The following is a 16,301-nucleotide window of genomic DNA, read 5'->3' as shown; positions in this document are numbered from 1 at the left end:
CAGTTCAGGCCGGATTCACTAGGAGGCGTGTGCGGTAAATCCGGCGGGGTCTAATTTAGAACCGGCGTAACAGTACCCCAGTCTTCATAAATATCCCCCATAGAGTTCACTTTGTGTTCAACAGCTTTTAACCTCTTTAGGACCAGGGGTGTAAGGCTGAATATGATCAGCTATGACTATGACAGCTATAATACAATGCAGGGCAGATCAGCACTGTATGCCTATGTAATATCAGGCAAGGAGATAGTAAAGTCCCTATGGTGGGACAGTAAAAGTAAAAATAAAAAAATATAAATAAAGCGAAATACACACATAATCCACAAATCCCCCAAAGCAAGTGATAAATGTAGAAAAATAATGTAAGCATATCTGGTATTGCTGGCAATAAAATTATCACATGATTTAAAGCGAATGTACCATCGGGTACATCGGTGTAGGTTTTTACCTGAATAGACTGCCGCCAGTGTTGGGATGCTGGTACCGTGGTCCTTTTTTTAAACTGCTGCCCATTGCCTGTGCATGGCGCCAGTTTATTCCCAGGCACCGGCGGCAGGCCTGACTGCCGCCAGTGTGACAAACATCCCACCCCTCTGCAATGCGTCTCCATTGATTCTAATAGAGCTGAGTCACAGAGGAGAGGGGGGTTCTGTCACCCTGGGAGCCGTCAGGCCTGCTTCCAGTTCTTCTTCTGTCCGGGCCGGCGCTGGTATATTTAGGTGAAAAACTTAAAGCGATGTACCTGATGGTACATTCACCGTAACCTGCACGGTTTTGCAATTTTTTTTCATGAAATGTGGGCATTTTTTACAAGGAAATTGGACGGATATTGACCAAAAATTTACCAATAACCTAAAATACAATATGTCACGAAAAACAACAATCTCAGATAAGTTAAAGCATCGCAGAGCTATAACCTCATAAAGTGAGAGAGCGGTCAGATTCTGGAACTTAAAGGAAAAGACCAGGCATCGTAAGAAAATTTCTTAGCCGGCAGGGGCAACATAAATAACAATCACTACTTACCTCTCCCTGTGCCTTTGCAGAGCTGGATTGCTGATCCAGGACTCCTGCTGCTGGAACGTGTCGGCCCAGCTAATAGACTGTCTGCTCAGCCAATCAGTGACTGGAGCGGGACACTGCCCCAGCCACTGATTGGCTAAGCATGCAATCCATCAGCTGGGTTGGGTATTTCCCCCCGAGTCATGACGACATTGGAACTCGGGGGGAAAATGCCTTGAGCCTGTGTGTGGGCACAGAGAGAGGTAAATAGAGGGTGTTTACTATTCTCCCCACCAACACCACCTTTGCCAGCTGAATTTTTTTTTTTTTTTAATTATCGTACTTCTTATTTAAGGCCAAAATCAGCTTGGTCCTGAAAGGGTTAACTAGCAAGTGCTAGATATAGCCAGGAACATAACTGGTCTGGTTCAACTGATAACTTCAGCATTATTGGTAAAGATAGAATAAAGACTCTGAGTAGTCAGGCACCTCAGATTACGTACTTATCCAAGGAAATACAATGTGAATGAAAACTAATGAAGACAAAACAAGGAGCAGTCATCCATAGCAACTAAGCATAACACTGAGGCTGGCCTCACGCTGCACCGTGTTCTATGTATGAAGGTGCATAGTATACAACCATTAACACTGGTCACCACATAAAGTCTGGAACAATATGAAGAGGACGGCACTTCTGTAGCAGTGGTGCTCAAGGTAGTAGGTATCCAGAACAAATGGTAGAGAAGACCCGGCACTCGACAAATAATTCTTGCTAATTTACTGTAGTGCAATAGGGATCAGGTACAGCAAGGAGGCGTTTTGGCCAAGCATGGCCTTCATCAGCTTAAGATGTACTCCTTATGCTGATGAAGGCCATGCTTGGCCGAAACGCGTTCTTACTGTACCTGAAGCCTTACCACATAAAGTCCAACCATGATCTGAACAGAGCCAAACTTGTAATTGAAATGTTAAAGCTGGTCTTTGCTTAATTAGTTTTATATGAGACCCATAGTTTCTCTGCTAGACACATTGCAAACATTGGAGTCATAGATTGGCTAATATACTGTATGACAATGACTGAAGAAAAGATTTGTGGCACTCACCATATTCAATTCAGTTTTTTATAGAACTTTCTTGCCTTGCCACAATATGCGGGGAATAACAGATAGCGGGTGCGTTTCACAAAGGCGAGGGCTGTTTCACGCGATTGTGCTTCTTCCAGCCTCGTGGTACTTGAAGGCCAGATGAAGCACAATCTCGTGAAACTGCTTGAAAGGTTCTATAAAAGACTGAATTGGATATGGTGAATGCCGCTAATCTTTTCTTCACTCTTATTGGCATGTTTACCACTCTGGCAGAGTACCACTGACAGTCCCTTGGCCAGCCGCCACATGGAGACATAAACTTGTTGATCGCATACTATGCTCACCAGCCAAAACCGTGGTGGGATACCTCTTTACATAGTTATCTAAAACACTGTATGTATTGAAAAATAGGGCAAAAAGTTTTGTTTTCTTTATCGCACAGATGGTACATATAAACAACACTGATTAAACGTGTTCTCTGTATGGTGAGGTTTTACTATCTGGATCATATTGGAATTAAGTCAAGGGTATAAAAGGAACACCCGTGCACCACCTTTGGCAAAGGTGCTCCCTTTTGAACCACTGATGCTTGTGCTTGAATTTATCCTAAAGAAATTTTCTATTGTGGACTGAAGCCTTTTCTCTTATTATGATACTTTGTAATAGGTGCCTTTATAATCCTACACCAATAGTGCAATACTTGATCTATGTATGAAGGTGATTATGGGAAAAAAAAAGTTGAATGTAGAATTGGAGTGCATGGTCTGAATAACACAGTTTTATCAATAAATACTATTTTTGCTGACTACATTGCAGACGTTATAAAAGAATAAGAAATATAACACAGTGAAAGACCAAAAAATAAAAGAAACAAGAGCAGTGGCAGTGAAATGATTTTTTTCTCAGAATACGTCTTCTAGTGTCCATCCCCAGTGAAGTCTTCAAGACTTATTTTCTTTTGTAGTTTTGATGTGTGGTGATTGATTCTGCTTCTTGTTATGTGCTCATGGGACCAGCCCACGTTTCCAGTGCTATTTAGGATGATGCGAGTTTCTTGAGGTTGTCGATTTCCATCTAAACAATGCACAAAAAGATAAATATTTTCTTTTCAAGGGTAAATTAGTTAATTTCATCCAGTATTTCAACACTTTTGTGCCCTATAAGCTCCCAGCAAGATTTTGTGCCAGCAGGGAGCGAAGCATGGTGATGTGCATTTTACCTGGCTATATCTACCAATCCAAACCACCTCCAGTTAGATTCCTGTGTCCTGCTGCTAAATTCACTTTCAAGCAATTCTAACTCTGTATCCACCATCCTTGTGGCTCGGCTCCGGCGGCCGGCTCGAGAGCGCGGGGCGCCGCAGTCTCACGTGACAGTCAGCCGGGCGGCCGGCACAGCTGATGCGGCTCCCGTGCAGGCTGAGTGACAGATCGCTCTGCCACTTGGCCTGCAGCACCGCAGCTGTAGTGTTGCTGGAATCAGGAGACCGGACCAATCAGTATCTGGTCCGGCCTCCTGATCCAGTATAAAGTAAAGTTAAAGCCAGTTGGTAATCGCTGGCTATTAGGTTAATTCTGATCCCAGCTCCCCTTGTCCTATTCTTGCGAACCCCGTCCTAATTCCTTTTCTGCCTGACGTACCGGTGTTCTGACCTCCGCCTGACCTTTGACTACCCCTGGTGTTACTGATTCTGTACTGCGTTGCCCGTGTGGTTTAACCTGGATTGTTCTACTATTCTTGTTGTGTTTGTCTGTCTGTCTTGTTCCGTGTTTCACCTACGCAGTGCAGGGAACGCCTTTGTGGTTGTCCGCGACCGTTTAGGGTCGACCGAGGCAAGTAGGTAGGGTCAGTGGGTGGGTTCAGAGCCAGGGCCCACTGTCTCTGTCCTGTCTGTACTTGCCAGTCCTGACACCTAGATTGTCTGTGCCCCAGGTCCGTGATGCCTCGCCTTCATTCCTCCACACCCTGCCCATGATTAGGAACACCTCCAGGCAGGATTTCTCCTATTTACCACTTGTCTAAACTGCATCTGTGTTGCTACAGCCCAAGTGCAGTGATGAATAGGAAAAATCCGGCCAGGGGGTGTTAATACTGATGGGGAGGGTGGGGAGGAAGAAAGGAGTGTCCTACTTACAGGTTTTTCTTTGCTCTTTAAACACCTTATAAAAGTGTTCCTGTCAGGCATCACCGTTAGCACAGTCCACTGCTGTGCACTACTCCAACCACTAGGTGTCACACTCCCCCAAGGCGCAGCTGCAGTCTAAGAGGAAGGTTGAGCCTGTCACAAACACTTACTCACACTCAGGACTTCCTGTAGTTAGGGAGTTGGAGCCTGGCTCTTGGCCAGAGAGGTTGTGAGTCATGGGTTAGCTGAGGAGGAGACCAGACTTGTTTCTAGTGTGACTGACAACAGCAGCTATACACTGCTAGACCTAACCACAGGGTAACGGAAGATAAAGGAGCACCCCCCTTGCCTATGCCGTGGATTCGTTTGTCAGGACAATAAACCCCCTAAAGAAGGAGAGGAAAGAAAGACTGATCCCCAGTAGAGCACAGTGCAAGTTAGCCGCTCTCTACTGAACTTCGCACGACTAAGTAGGAAGGAAACTACTAGCTAGCTACCCCCAGAGACAGAGGCCTGGGACTTGTACTACCAATCAGGACGGAAACCCGACTCTGAGAGGCAGAAGGCGGTCAGATAACTGGGACTTATCTATATGTGAGTGCGAGGAGTTTTCAAGATAATTCACACTTCACCCACATCTCGGCAGAGTACTTACTAAATTGGGTAAGTGTCCTCCTATCCGGCCCCTATCTCCTGTTACAACTTTTCTGCTTATTTCTTCACTACCTGAAGCTACTTCTGTTTATTCCTAATTTTTGCACCTAAGTACCTAAGCACTGCTACTATTTGTATTGTACTGAAGGGAAGTTCTAGTAAAGTTGAATATTGTTTAAAGTGGGACTCGGTGCCATCGCACCTGCCTCCACACTTTCCTATTTCAAGGTTCGGTTGTCGTGTGTCCGGGGGTGGGTGTTACCGCTGCTGGCCACCTTGACCAGTTCCAGCAACCTGGGCCACGGCAGAGGCTTTTTAAAGGATTAAGTCTCATCAAACGGATGGTACTAGCAGTTTGGTGGGATGGGTTGGTGGATAGAAAGTCGCTTTAAAGCGTCATTGTCGTTTTATTTATTTTGCAGAAACCAATAGTACGGGTGATTTTAAGAAACTTTGTAATTGGGTTTATTAGGAAAGTATGCCATTATCTGCATTCAAAAAGCCTTTCCCAGGTCCCCCCCCCCCCTCCTCTCTCTCATTCGCTGCTCATTATCAGGAAATCTCCAACCTTTTACATCAGTCGGCCCCTGTGTAATCTATGGAGAGGGGAGGGGGGAGAAGGGAGATTAGCCACCAGCAGAGATCAAAGGATTACACAGTGGGAGCTGTATGAAAGCCAGTACTCAGAGGTCAGAGAGGTCAGTGCTGACCTTAGAGGAGATAGCCTGGTGATGTAGCTGTAAATTAACTCTTTGTTGTCCTGTTTTGGTGCCTCATCTCCCTCCACCCCTCCCCTCTCCATAGAGAACAATGAAGACAGGGGGAGAGCTTCAAACTACTTTTTCATGATAAAAATGCATTTTTTGGCTAATAAACCCAATTACAAAGTTTCTTAAAAATCGCCTGGACTATTGATTTCTGCAAAAAAAAAAAAAAAAATTAAACAACAGTGACACTTTAAGCTTAAATGTATTACAGTATATAGTAAGCTGTTACATATCCCACAATGGTACATGCAGACACTTGGGATTTTCTAGAGGAGCCTCAAATTGCGGCCTAGCAGCTGTTACAAAACTACAACTCCCATCATGCCTGAAGAGCTAAAGATTTGGCTGCCCAGACATGATAGGAAATGCAGTTTTGCAACAGCTGGTGGGCTGTAGTTTAATACCCCTATTCTAGATGAAATATAGACATAATACAGATTTGGACTCTGTACTTCCAGGCTCCATAAACTACTATGGGGAAGATAGAGCCATGTTAATTGACTAACATTAGCTCTACATTCAGGATCCTCCAAGTCCTCTATCCTAAGTACTGTATACCTGTGTGTGAATAAGGCTTTACTGTAAAAAACATATAAGCCTTAATAGAAACCAAGCACAACAAGCCATGACGTGGGTGATTTCACGATCTCATATACTGCGAGCACAAAAGATTAAGGACACCTGTTCTGTGCTTGAAATAGACTGGCAGATGATCCGCGATGCATTTCTCCCCTTAAATCCTTATGAGTGGATATGTATCCAAAATATGCAACCGTGATCCCCGCCGTGCTGCCACATAGGGTCTCTGTACATGTCTGCACTGTAACCGGTCACCCATCACCTTGTCTTATCCTGCTGCTCTCACTTACCTGCAGTGCTAAGCGCTTCACTCTCTCCTGACTGATTTCTGATCTAATTTCTTGTATATCTGTCCTGCAGAAATAATAAAAATAACACTGTTACACCATTGTATATATAAATATATAAAGACCCCCTAGTACACAACATCTACTCTTAACCCTTTGCCTCTGCAGCCTATTTTGGCCTTAAAGGGATAATCAACTGGTGCCAGAAAGTGCCAGAGATTTGTAATTTACTTCTATTAAAAAGATCTCCAGTCTTCCAGTACTTATCAGCTGCTGTACGTCCTGCAGAAAGTAGTGTATTTTTTCCAGTTTCACACAGTGCTCTACTACTTCCTACAGGACATACAGCAGCTGATAAGTACTGGAAGACATGAGATTTTTTCATAGAAGTAAATTACAAATCTTTGGCACTTTCTGGCACCTGTTGATTCGAAAGAAAATATAGTTGATTTGCATTTTTGCATTTTTATTTTTAAATCCTCCCTGCAGCACTCCCCCCTCCTTCACCTATAGGGCTGGTCGGGGCGCCAGTTTTTGTGCCACAATCTCTAGTTTTTATTAGTGCCATATTTGTGTGGATGGGAACTTTTTATCACTTTTCATTATTTTTTTTCTGATAGATAAACTTACAAAAAATCTGAAATCCTGGTGTTTTTTTCCCCTTTTCCTTTAAGCCGTTCACCATACGGAAATAATATTGTTATATTTTACTAGATCAGACAGTTACACACACTATATATATATATATATATATATATATATATATATATATATATATATATATGATATATGTGTATTTATATTTATGTCTTTTATTTTTAAATGGTAAAGAGGGGATGATTTCATCTTTTATTGGGGGAGGGGTTATCTCATTTTTTTTTTTACCTTTTCTACTTTTTCTTAAGTCTATTACATAGTCTTTAGATTACATATACTGATCAATGCTATGCTATGGCATAGCTTTGATTAGTGTAATCTGCGATCTTCTCAGCGAGTCTGCCTGCTGAGGCAGACTCTATTAGAATATTGCTGATCAGACCGCAAGGAGGTAAGTATTTTACCTCCAGCAGTCAGGGAAAATGATCGGGACCCTCACAGTCATACTACGGGTATCCCAAACAGACAGTGGCAGGCGCTTAGCTGCTGTCACTAACGCTTTCACACCACTATCACTGCGGCCCGTTATCAACAATGAGTGAGGACTCCTGAGCTCGCAGGACAACATGATGTGCGAATTAACTGCTTTTCATGACGTCCTAGGATATCATTTTGTAGTAAGGGGTTAATATATATAATAATTAGAGATGAGCGAACCTCGATCATGCCCAAGCATGCGGCATTTGATTACCGGTGGCTAAAGAAGTTGGATGCAGCCCTAAGGCTGCCTGGGAAACATGGATACAGCTATAGGCCAATATTAAAATGTGTAGGACAGTATGTCTGACAATCACCTTAAAGTGTAACTGATTTTTTTTTTGTACAAGCGATTATAATAAACTCTTTAATTAGTTTTATTGGGCAAAAAAGCATCTTTCTGTACTTAAAAAGCAATTTCCCAGCCTCCCCCCCTCACTTTTTATCTGTGCATTATCAGGCAAATCTGTCTTCATTACAGAGAAGCCAGAGAGGACGGGTTCTACTATGTGCATTATATCCTATGGAGGGGGGAGGGGCCGAGGGAGATGAGTGAGCAGGAAGAAGCGACAAAAAGGTCAGCTGTTTGGAGATTTTCTGGGCACCTAAAACGCTGGATTCAGAGGTCAGAAAGGTCAGTGCTAATCTAGGAACTTGGTGAGAGAAGATTGCAGGGTGTTGTGCTGTGCAGAACTGATATTTCTCCTCCCTGTGCTCACTCACTCCTCTTAACCCCTCCCCTCTTAACCCCTCCCCTCTCCGTAGGGCATAATGGACACAGAAATTTAGCTTCTTCTGAAGTCAGGGGGGAGTTAGGAAAACAGCTTTTTCAGTACAGAAGGAAACACTTTTGCCAAATAAAACCCTATTACAGAGTTTCTTAAAATCGCTTGTACTGTTGATATTTATTGTTTACTGAAAAATGACACTGAAACGACAGTTACACTTTAAGGGCTCGTTCCCACTGAGCAAAAGCAGCTGAATTTCTGCGCTGAATCAGCGCTGAAATTTCAGCCGTTAAAATAGGTGCAGAGCTAATTTCCATTGTGTTGAATGGAAATTCTGCTCTGCAGTTCACACAGTGGAATTTCCGCACTGAACTAATCCGCTTTCCGCCAGAAGAATGAACATGTTCATTCTTCCGCTAGCGGACGCCTATACAAATCAATGGGGCTCTGATTTTCTGTTTCAGCGCGGATTCAGCGCGGAATACAAGCGTAATACAAGCGGAAATTACTCGCTGAATCAGCGCGGAAATGGGGAAAAGGGGGGGGAGGAGGATTCTAGTATATATTCTGGTATAGTCTAGTTTACTCACCAAATACTCGCTGAATTTCAGCGCTGAATGCATGCGGATTCAGCGCGGATTCCTCGAGTATTCCGCGCTGAATTTGTCAAGAGCTGATTAGGAGCTGAACACTTTCCTAGCAGAATACGCAGGGATTCTGCTTACATTCTGCTTATATTCTGCTCGGAATTCAGCGTCAGTTGATTTCAGGCGGAAATATTTCCTTGCGTAATCCGCTCCTTTTGCTCAGTGGGAACGAAGCCTTAGGCTAAGTTCCCACAACAAGGTCTTTTTAGGTGAAAAAACTGACATTTTTTAATAATTAACCTGATCACGGTCATTGTAAAGAAACAGCTGTTGTTTCACCTGTTATTTTTTTTACAGTCATAATGATCAAAATATGGCTGTATTTTCACATCAAGAAACGCTGTGTGAACATAGCCTTAAACATTATCACAACAGATAATGTAATGAAACTATAATGTGAAAAAAATATATTTTTAAATTTTACAAACAAATACTAGAGATGAGCGAACTTCTTAAAAGTTTGGTTCAGCAGGCTGAACCTTGAAGAAAAGTTTGGGTTTGTCCGAACCGATCCTTAAACAAACCGCACTAAAGCAGCTAAACGATTGCAGGTGTTTAGCTGTTTTAGTGCAATTCAGCAAGTTTGCTCATCAATACTTACCTGTCTGTGCTCCCCAGATGTCCCCTGTCCCAGCCACCTCCACTTCCTGACTGAAACAAGAGTGACAACGTTGTCCTGTCTCAGTCAGTGACTGGCTGATTTGGCTGGAGGCGGGCACGATCAGAGGGGCACACTAGAGACCGGTAGACGGAAACCAGAAGGGAGTGCAGACAGGTGAGCATACCCTTTTTTATGTGTATTAAATTGTGTAGCCACTTTCTTTACGAACTTGTTACAAATTTTGCAAAAAGTTCTGTTTTGTAACTAACCGAACAAGAAACATAGGAAGAGATACTACATGTTCACATAAAAAAAAAAGAAAGAGATTGGCCTATTGACTTACAGGTGCTTAGTTTTAAGTATCTCCATCATAAGTTTAAGTGATTTGACTTCTTCCATAAGTTCCTCCACCTGAATATTCTGTACCGCCTCGGGCTCAGGACTCTTTTTGGTTGTTACGAAAGCCGGAGTGGTATTTGTGCTGATCTTTGCAGCTGGAGTATTTGTTTGAGCAGGTGAATTAGAAAACCGTGGAGTATTCTAGAAAAGCAACAAAAGACATGGAAGAGTGAATACATATATATAGGGGGGGCAGGATTTCATGAAGGTTTAGGTTAAGAACATCTGCTCTACGGTACACCAGACTTTGGTCAACAGAGAAAATATCTGCATCCTCTGCACAGCAAAGCCAATAAATAATACACCTATACACTCACACACTCTAAATTATACCGCTAAGCTATTGCTGAATACAATCGCCATACAAAGACTAAACAGTGGCCGTATAGTGGTAGATGCTGTTCTACACCGCCAACACAGTCAACACAGTCCAGTTACTAACAGATTCTGTTGGGAGTCCTTCACTTTCCTTTTTCGTCTCGATGCAGTTACCAGGTCTGGCCACTACACAGTGAATGGCGCCAACTACTGTATGTAGTGCAGGCACTGAACAGTTGATTCACAGTGACTGGCGATCAGTGACTGATGGCCTATTCTTCCAGTCACGTCTCATATCTGCAGAGTTTACCAACAAGATGTCTTCACCTCCTGATTTTTCCATCACTCTACTCCCCTATTCCTCACCCTCGTTGGAATATCGAGACCAGCGTACCAGTATACCGGTATGACACAAATCCTCTAAGGGGACTAAGACTAAGGGCCCTATTCCACCGGACGATTATCAGTTGCATAATCGTTAACGATTAACGATCTCAAACGACCGCTATTGCGAAAGACCTGAAAACGTTTACTCATTTCCATGGAACGATAATCCTTACTTATGATCGTATTTGCGATCGTTTTTTCTTCGCTATTGCGTTCGTATCTATTGCGAATGACCGAACGACATCTTATTCAATGCGAACGATTTGCGAACGAGCAACGATAAAAATAGGTCCAGGTCTTCTAAAGCGATCAACGATTTCTCGTTCGGTCGTTAATCGTTAACTGCATTTCAACTGAACGATTATCGTTTAGATTCGAACGATTTAACTATAATCTGAACGATAATCGTCCGGTGGAATAGGGCCCTAAGTGGGGTAGAAACTGTGTAGGCACCAGAGGCTAAAAAATAATCTAAAATATAATTTATTCTTATACTAACCAAAGGTCCTTTTTAAAGGGATTTTCTTTGCTCAAGTCACTAATTGACACTTGGCACCCCCGCCCATCAGCTGTTCAGTGTCAGAACTACACAGTGAATGGGGCCGGAAGTAGTTTGTTCCATGGCGATGTGTAACTTCAAGTGAGCGTCAGCTGTGCTGCAGTTACCAGGTCCGGCCACTACACAGTGAATGGCACTGAACAGCTTATTGACAGTACCACCAAAATCAGTGACTGATGGCCTAATCTCTGTGGAGAGCTCCAGGAAAACACCTTTAAGTATTATTCACTTAAGTAGACACTATAAAAGTATGATTGGTGGGGGTCCCGATCGTCTGCAGAGGGCACCTGGCCAAGCATCAGATATTGGTGTTTCCTTACTTGACCAAGGAGCCTTTGTGCTACCCCTGACAACAGTGCCCAAGTGCAAGTGATACCCCCATTGAAATCAAAGACATGTAAAACGATAAGCATACACAGCTATCTGGATTTACTAGGCCTGTGTGACCACTGTCAGAGGCGACCACCAGGGCCCCCTCATTCATAGATCAGCAGGAATCCACAGTTGAGATGCCATAATAAAGGGTGGGAAATTCCCTTTAAATCTGCAGGTAACATCCTTGTTCTTATCGTGAGAACGAGACCTGACTTTCCCTTCAGCAAGTGAACCTGACAGGTGTAATGTGCTCTATAGCTTGGGGTTATATCACCCGCATGAATGTGCTTCACATGATACAGATGAGAGCAGATAGTATTACATACCTTACTGAGTGGACTTTTTATGTGGGAATTCACTTGATCTTCATCTTTATTGCTAAGAGATTCATTCTGAGATAGATAGAGGCAAACTTAGTAAAGGGGACTATGTACACAATGACAGCTGAAAATGGACAAATCAATTGTTCAGTTCTTGGCAACATAATAAAGAAGTGATACTTACCTGTCTAGGTGCCCCTGCAGGTGCAGTGCCCACAGGAGCTACCTGCTCAGCCAGTAAGTTACTGCAGAGGTATCCCTCCTCACTGACGGGCTGAGCAGGCATCTCTGAGCAAGGTTGACTAGGAGCTACAGGAGGCCAGTGGGCGGTCCATGTGTGGTGACTCTGTACTGTGGGTGCATGGGGACGGGTAAGTATTACTTTTTTATTTTGTTCCCACCACCCCCTTCCCCTTCTCTGGATTTTTACATTTTGACAGAGTTGTTCTTCATTTTCAGAATGCTCTTTTTTACTTACTCTTGGTCATACTGGTAATATAGTCCACAACTGTATCATCTCAGTTTACAGGTACACAGTCTTTCTGTCTCTCCCTCTCACCTGCACAGAGCACATGCTAAGCCCCAATTTTTGTGTTTTGTCTTGCTGTGTCTGTTACTAAAGACAGAATTCTCTCAACAGGCAGTGAACAGATGGTTGCCGAGAAGTGAGACCTCTAGTGGCCAAGACTTTAGAAATGTTTTTTTTTTTTTTAGGCTAGGAAGTCGGTTTTGGTAAATGAAGTGATTAACAGAAATGATAGAAATCACATAGGGAGGTTGTTTAAAAATACAGTGTAAGGATCTTGTCCAGCGAAAATCTTTTTCTTTCAAATCAACTGGTTTTGGAAAATTATATAGATTTGTAATTTACTTCTATTTAAAAATCTCAAGTCTTCCCGTACTTATAAGCTGCTGTATGTCCTGCAGGAAATGTTTTATTTTCAGTCTGACACAGTGCTCTCTGCTGCCATCTCTGGCCGAAACAGGAACTGTCCAGAGCAGGAGAGGGTTTTCTATGGGGATTTTCTACTGCTTTGGACAGTTCTTGCTCGGGGCAGTTCCCTTTAGGGCCCTATTCCACGGGACGATTATCGTTTGGATAATCGTTAACGATTAACGATCTCAAACGACCGCTATTGCGAAAGACCTGAAAACGTTCACTCATTTCCATGGAACGATAATCGTTACTTATGATCGTAATTGCGTTTCTCTTCGCTATTTATTCGCTATTGCGTTCGTATCTATTGAGAACGACCGAACGATGTCTTATTCAATGCGAACGATTTGCGAACGAGCAACGATAAAAATAGGTCCAGGTCTTATTAAACGATCAACGATTTCTCGTTCGGTCGTTAATCGTTAACTGCATTTCAACCGAACGATTTAACGATAATCTGAACGATAATCGTCCCGTGGAATAGGGCCCTTAGTCTGGCTTCAAGCTGCCTTAAAATCTTGGAAAAACGCCTAAAAAAACGCCAGTGGGCAGTTGTCAGCTGGAAGTGAATGGAGGTATATGATCCGCCTTACACACATGGCCACAAAAAAGGATGTGTGAGGGCACCCTAATATACCTAGCACTCTCACATTTGTTCATTGTTAAATAGCACCTGACAGAATTGTGAATGCAGCTCCTGAGGCTGATACTGAGCTTCACTAACAGATAAAAAAAACAGTAGTCAGCATTTTCCTCTGCAGATGATCTAATGCTCACCCCCGAGGAGGCAGCCTTATTCTTTGGTAGACGTTTCCCTTGCATCTTCGGTCTGTCTGCTGTAGGATGCGCCAACTTTACTGATGAAACTTTGAGTCCATCGAGAGTTGAAGTATCTGCAGTATATAAGAAAACAAAATGTCGCCTGAAACTAATCTTCAGACAGATTGCTATATATAAGGAATCATGTGGATGTGTACCATAGAGCCGTTTTCAGTGCATAAAAATGGTTAGTAGAAAAAAAATCTTCCAATGAATAAAATTTATCTCTAGTGTTGAGCAAGCACTAAAATGCTCGAGAGCTCATTACTCGGGTCGAGCTTTTCTCAATGCTAGCAACCTATTGCATCTTTTCGTTCTAATTTTTGTATATTTTGCTTGAACATGTACAAAAATAAAAAATGAAAAAATGCAATACATTTCAAATACATTTGAAGTCTAGCAGCATGGTGGCAATTGACAGCATACCACCAGAGTTCTAATATGTCTTGCAAAAACCTAATGCATTTTTTCATTCTAATTTTTGCATATTTCGCTTCCACATCTATTAAGAGAATGAAATGTACAAAAAAAAATAAAAAAATAAAAATGCAATACGTTACTGCAAGATACATTAGATGTCCAGCAGTATGGCGGCATTGACTGCATACCGCCAGAGCTCTAATGTGTCTTGCAGTAATTTATAGCATTTTGCATTTATTTGGTATATTTTAGGATGTGTAAACGAAATATACAAAAATGAGTATTTAAACAGATTCAGAGCTCCCGGCATCATCATGAACGATGATGCTGGGAGCTCTGAAACTGTTTAAATATTTTGACACACTGGGTCCATACAGTAGCATGAATATTTAAAGTAAATGTCTACCAGCAGGTACATTGCTTTAAGTTTTTTACATGACTATACTGGCTCCAGCACAGGGATGACGGTGGTGCGGTTCTTTTTGTGAACCATGGCCTCGTTCCCACATCTATGAACGGTCACCGGCCCGGTATAAGGCACTGGAGGGGGGGCTGAACCCGCCCCCAGTGTGACGTTTTGCCCTCCCCTCTGTGACGCGGCTCCATTGAAATCAATCGTGCAAATTATCGTTATATCATTTAGATTTAAACGATTTAAACGTGTAAATGCAGGCAACGATCAGACGGACAACGAAAAATCGTTCATCGTTCCTTTGGTGCTGACATCAAAATCATAGTTAATCGTTCAGTGTAATTCTACATCGTTCTTTCATTTCCTGGATCAGTAAAATAATTTCATATTTGTTCATATTTGGATCCCACAGGCCGTACTTACTTGTCTCTTTATTCTTCTCCTTCTTCTCTTCTGCCGGTTTTGTCTGGGACTCAGTTGTGGGTCTAAGAAGAAGAACAGAAGTCCTGTTAGCAGCTGCCATTGGTGTCTATGTCCATGATATATTTTGTACTATACAATCTGAATGGCGTCATATCTGAATGGGGTCTTACAATAGGACTGTACATACTGACTGCCATGATTTCGAAAATGATGGAATTAAAGGTCTTTGGTCAAATGGTACACCCCATTAGGGTGTCCTTACACAGAGATTTTTTATAAGCCCAAACAATGCTACAAAAACAACAATGTGGCGCATGGCATTTTTTTTCCATGCTGTTTTTTTTTTTCTGGCGTTTTTGACTTTTTTTTATATGTCTTTTTGGTAGTTTGGGTGTTTTTTGGGGCAGCGTTTTTACCCGAACGTGGACTTCACTGCTGAAGTTTGTGTTTGGGTCAAAATTGTAACCCGAATGCACCCGCTCCAGAAAGGAAGGGGTTACTTAACCCCTATCTTGCTGAGGGAAGATGGCAGGCATGGCATCCGTGTCTGCCATTTTGCTGGAGGGGGAAGGGGCAAAACACTGCAGTCTGGTCCCCAGGGCGTTAAATGAAGCTACACGTGTGCCAGGCTCTGACTCTTCAAATCTGAAGACAGCGAACTAGCGGCTACAGTCGCTGATTGGCTGAGATGAGAACCCCCAAGTGTAATTTCAGCCAATCAGTGGCTGAAGCACTGTCCCTGCTCAGCCACTGATTGCAAGAAGATGGGGAGAAGACCAGAGGGTAAGTTCACCAACCCCATAATGGAGCACAATCTAACCCCCTGGGGACCAGACTGTCACCCCCTGGACAACAGTCTGGCCCACAGGGGGTTAAGTTGAAGGGGTTGTCTGGAAGGTAAAAAAAAAAAAAAGTATATATGGCTGGTGGTTGGGTGCTGCACCAAGGCTGTAGGTCCTCATTGCTGCTTCCATCTTCCTGATCACCAATCACTTGTGGAACACAACAACATGTCATCCAGAAGAAAGTCCAGCTGAGGACTGAGATTGTCAACACTGCAGCTGTGAGGAATCGGGAGAGGCAAGTATAGGTTGTATATTAATTTAAACCCAACTTTCCTTCAACAGGTAATGATAGGGAAGAGGAGAATGAGGCATGCTGGATTTAAAGTGCCCAATCCTTTTGTTTTTCAGGAGCTAAGAGCTACCATTGTGACTCTGCAAACGCTTCACAGAGCCCCGATAGTGAACAGAGAGAGAATTCTCCCTCTGCTCTTCCTATAGATGTTGTGCTCATGCTGACCGCAGCATCTATTGGGTTATCTAT

General features: G+C 42.9%; 1 protein-coding gene across 4 annotated transcripts in view; it reads right to left on the bottom strand.

Annotated features, from left to right (window-relative positions):
* Nucleotides 1-1,886: 1,886 nt before the first annotated feature.
* The window catches only part of SH3D21 (SH3 domain containing 21), a 57,403-nt gene continuing 42,988 nt past the window's right edge, over nt 1,887-16,301 (bottom strand). For 3 of the 4 annotated variants that reach the window (XM_069971675.1, XM_069971674.1, XM_069971677.1), the window contains 6 exons: nt 14,976-15,037; nt 13,679-13,794; nt 11,971-12,036; nt 9,950-10,146; nt 6,500-6,563; nt 1,887-3,158 (listed from right to left, as the gene is read on the bottom strand). In XM_069971675.1, the coding sequence (XP_069827776.1) occupies nt 3,120-3,158; nt 6,500-6,563; nt 9,950-10,146; nt 11,971-12,036; nt 13,679-13,794; nt 14,976-15,037 (544 nt within the window). In that variant the 3' untranslated portion in view covers nt 1,887-3,119. The remainder of the gene's footprint in view (nt 3,159-6,499; nt 6,564-9,949; nt 10,147-11,970; nt 12,037-13,678; nt 13,795-14,975; nt 15,038-16,301) is intronic. The other variant, XM_069971676.1, reaches the window with a different exon arrangement.

This window comes from Dendropsophus ebraccatus, chromosome 5, assembly GCF_027789765.1.
Source record: "Dendropsophus ebraccatus isolate aDenEbr1 chromosome 5, aDenEbr1.pat, whole genome shotgun sequence".
Lineage (NCBI taxonomy): Eukaryota > Metazoa > Chordata > Amphibia > Anura > Hylidae > Dendropsophus > Dendropsophus ebraccatus.
Note: the sequence above shows the minus strand (reverse complement) of the source record. Positions and strands in the feature narration are given on the sequence as shown.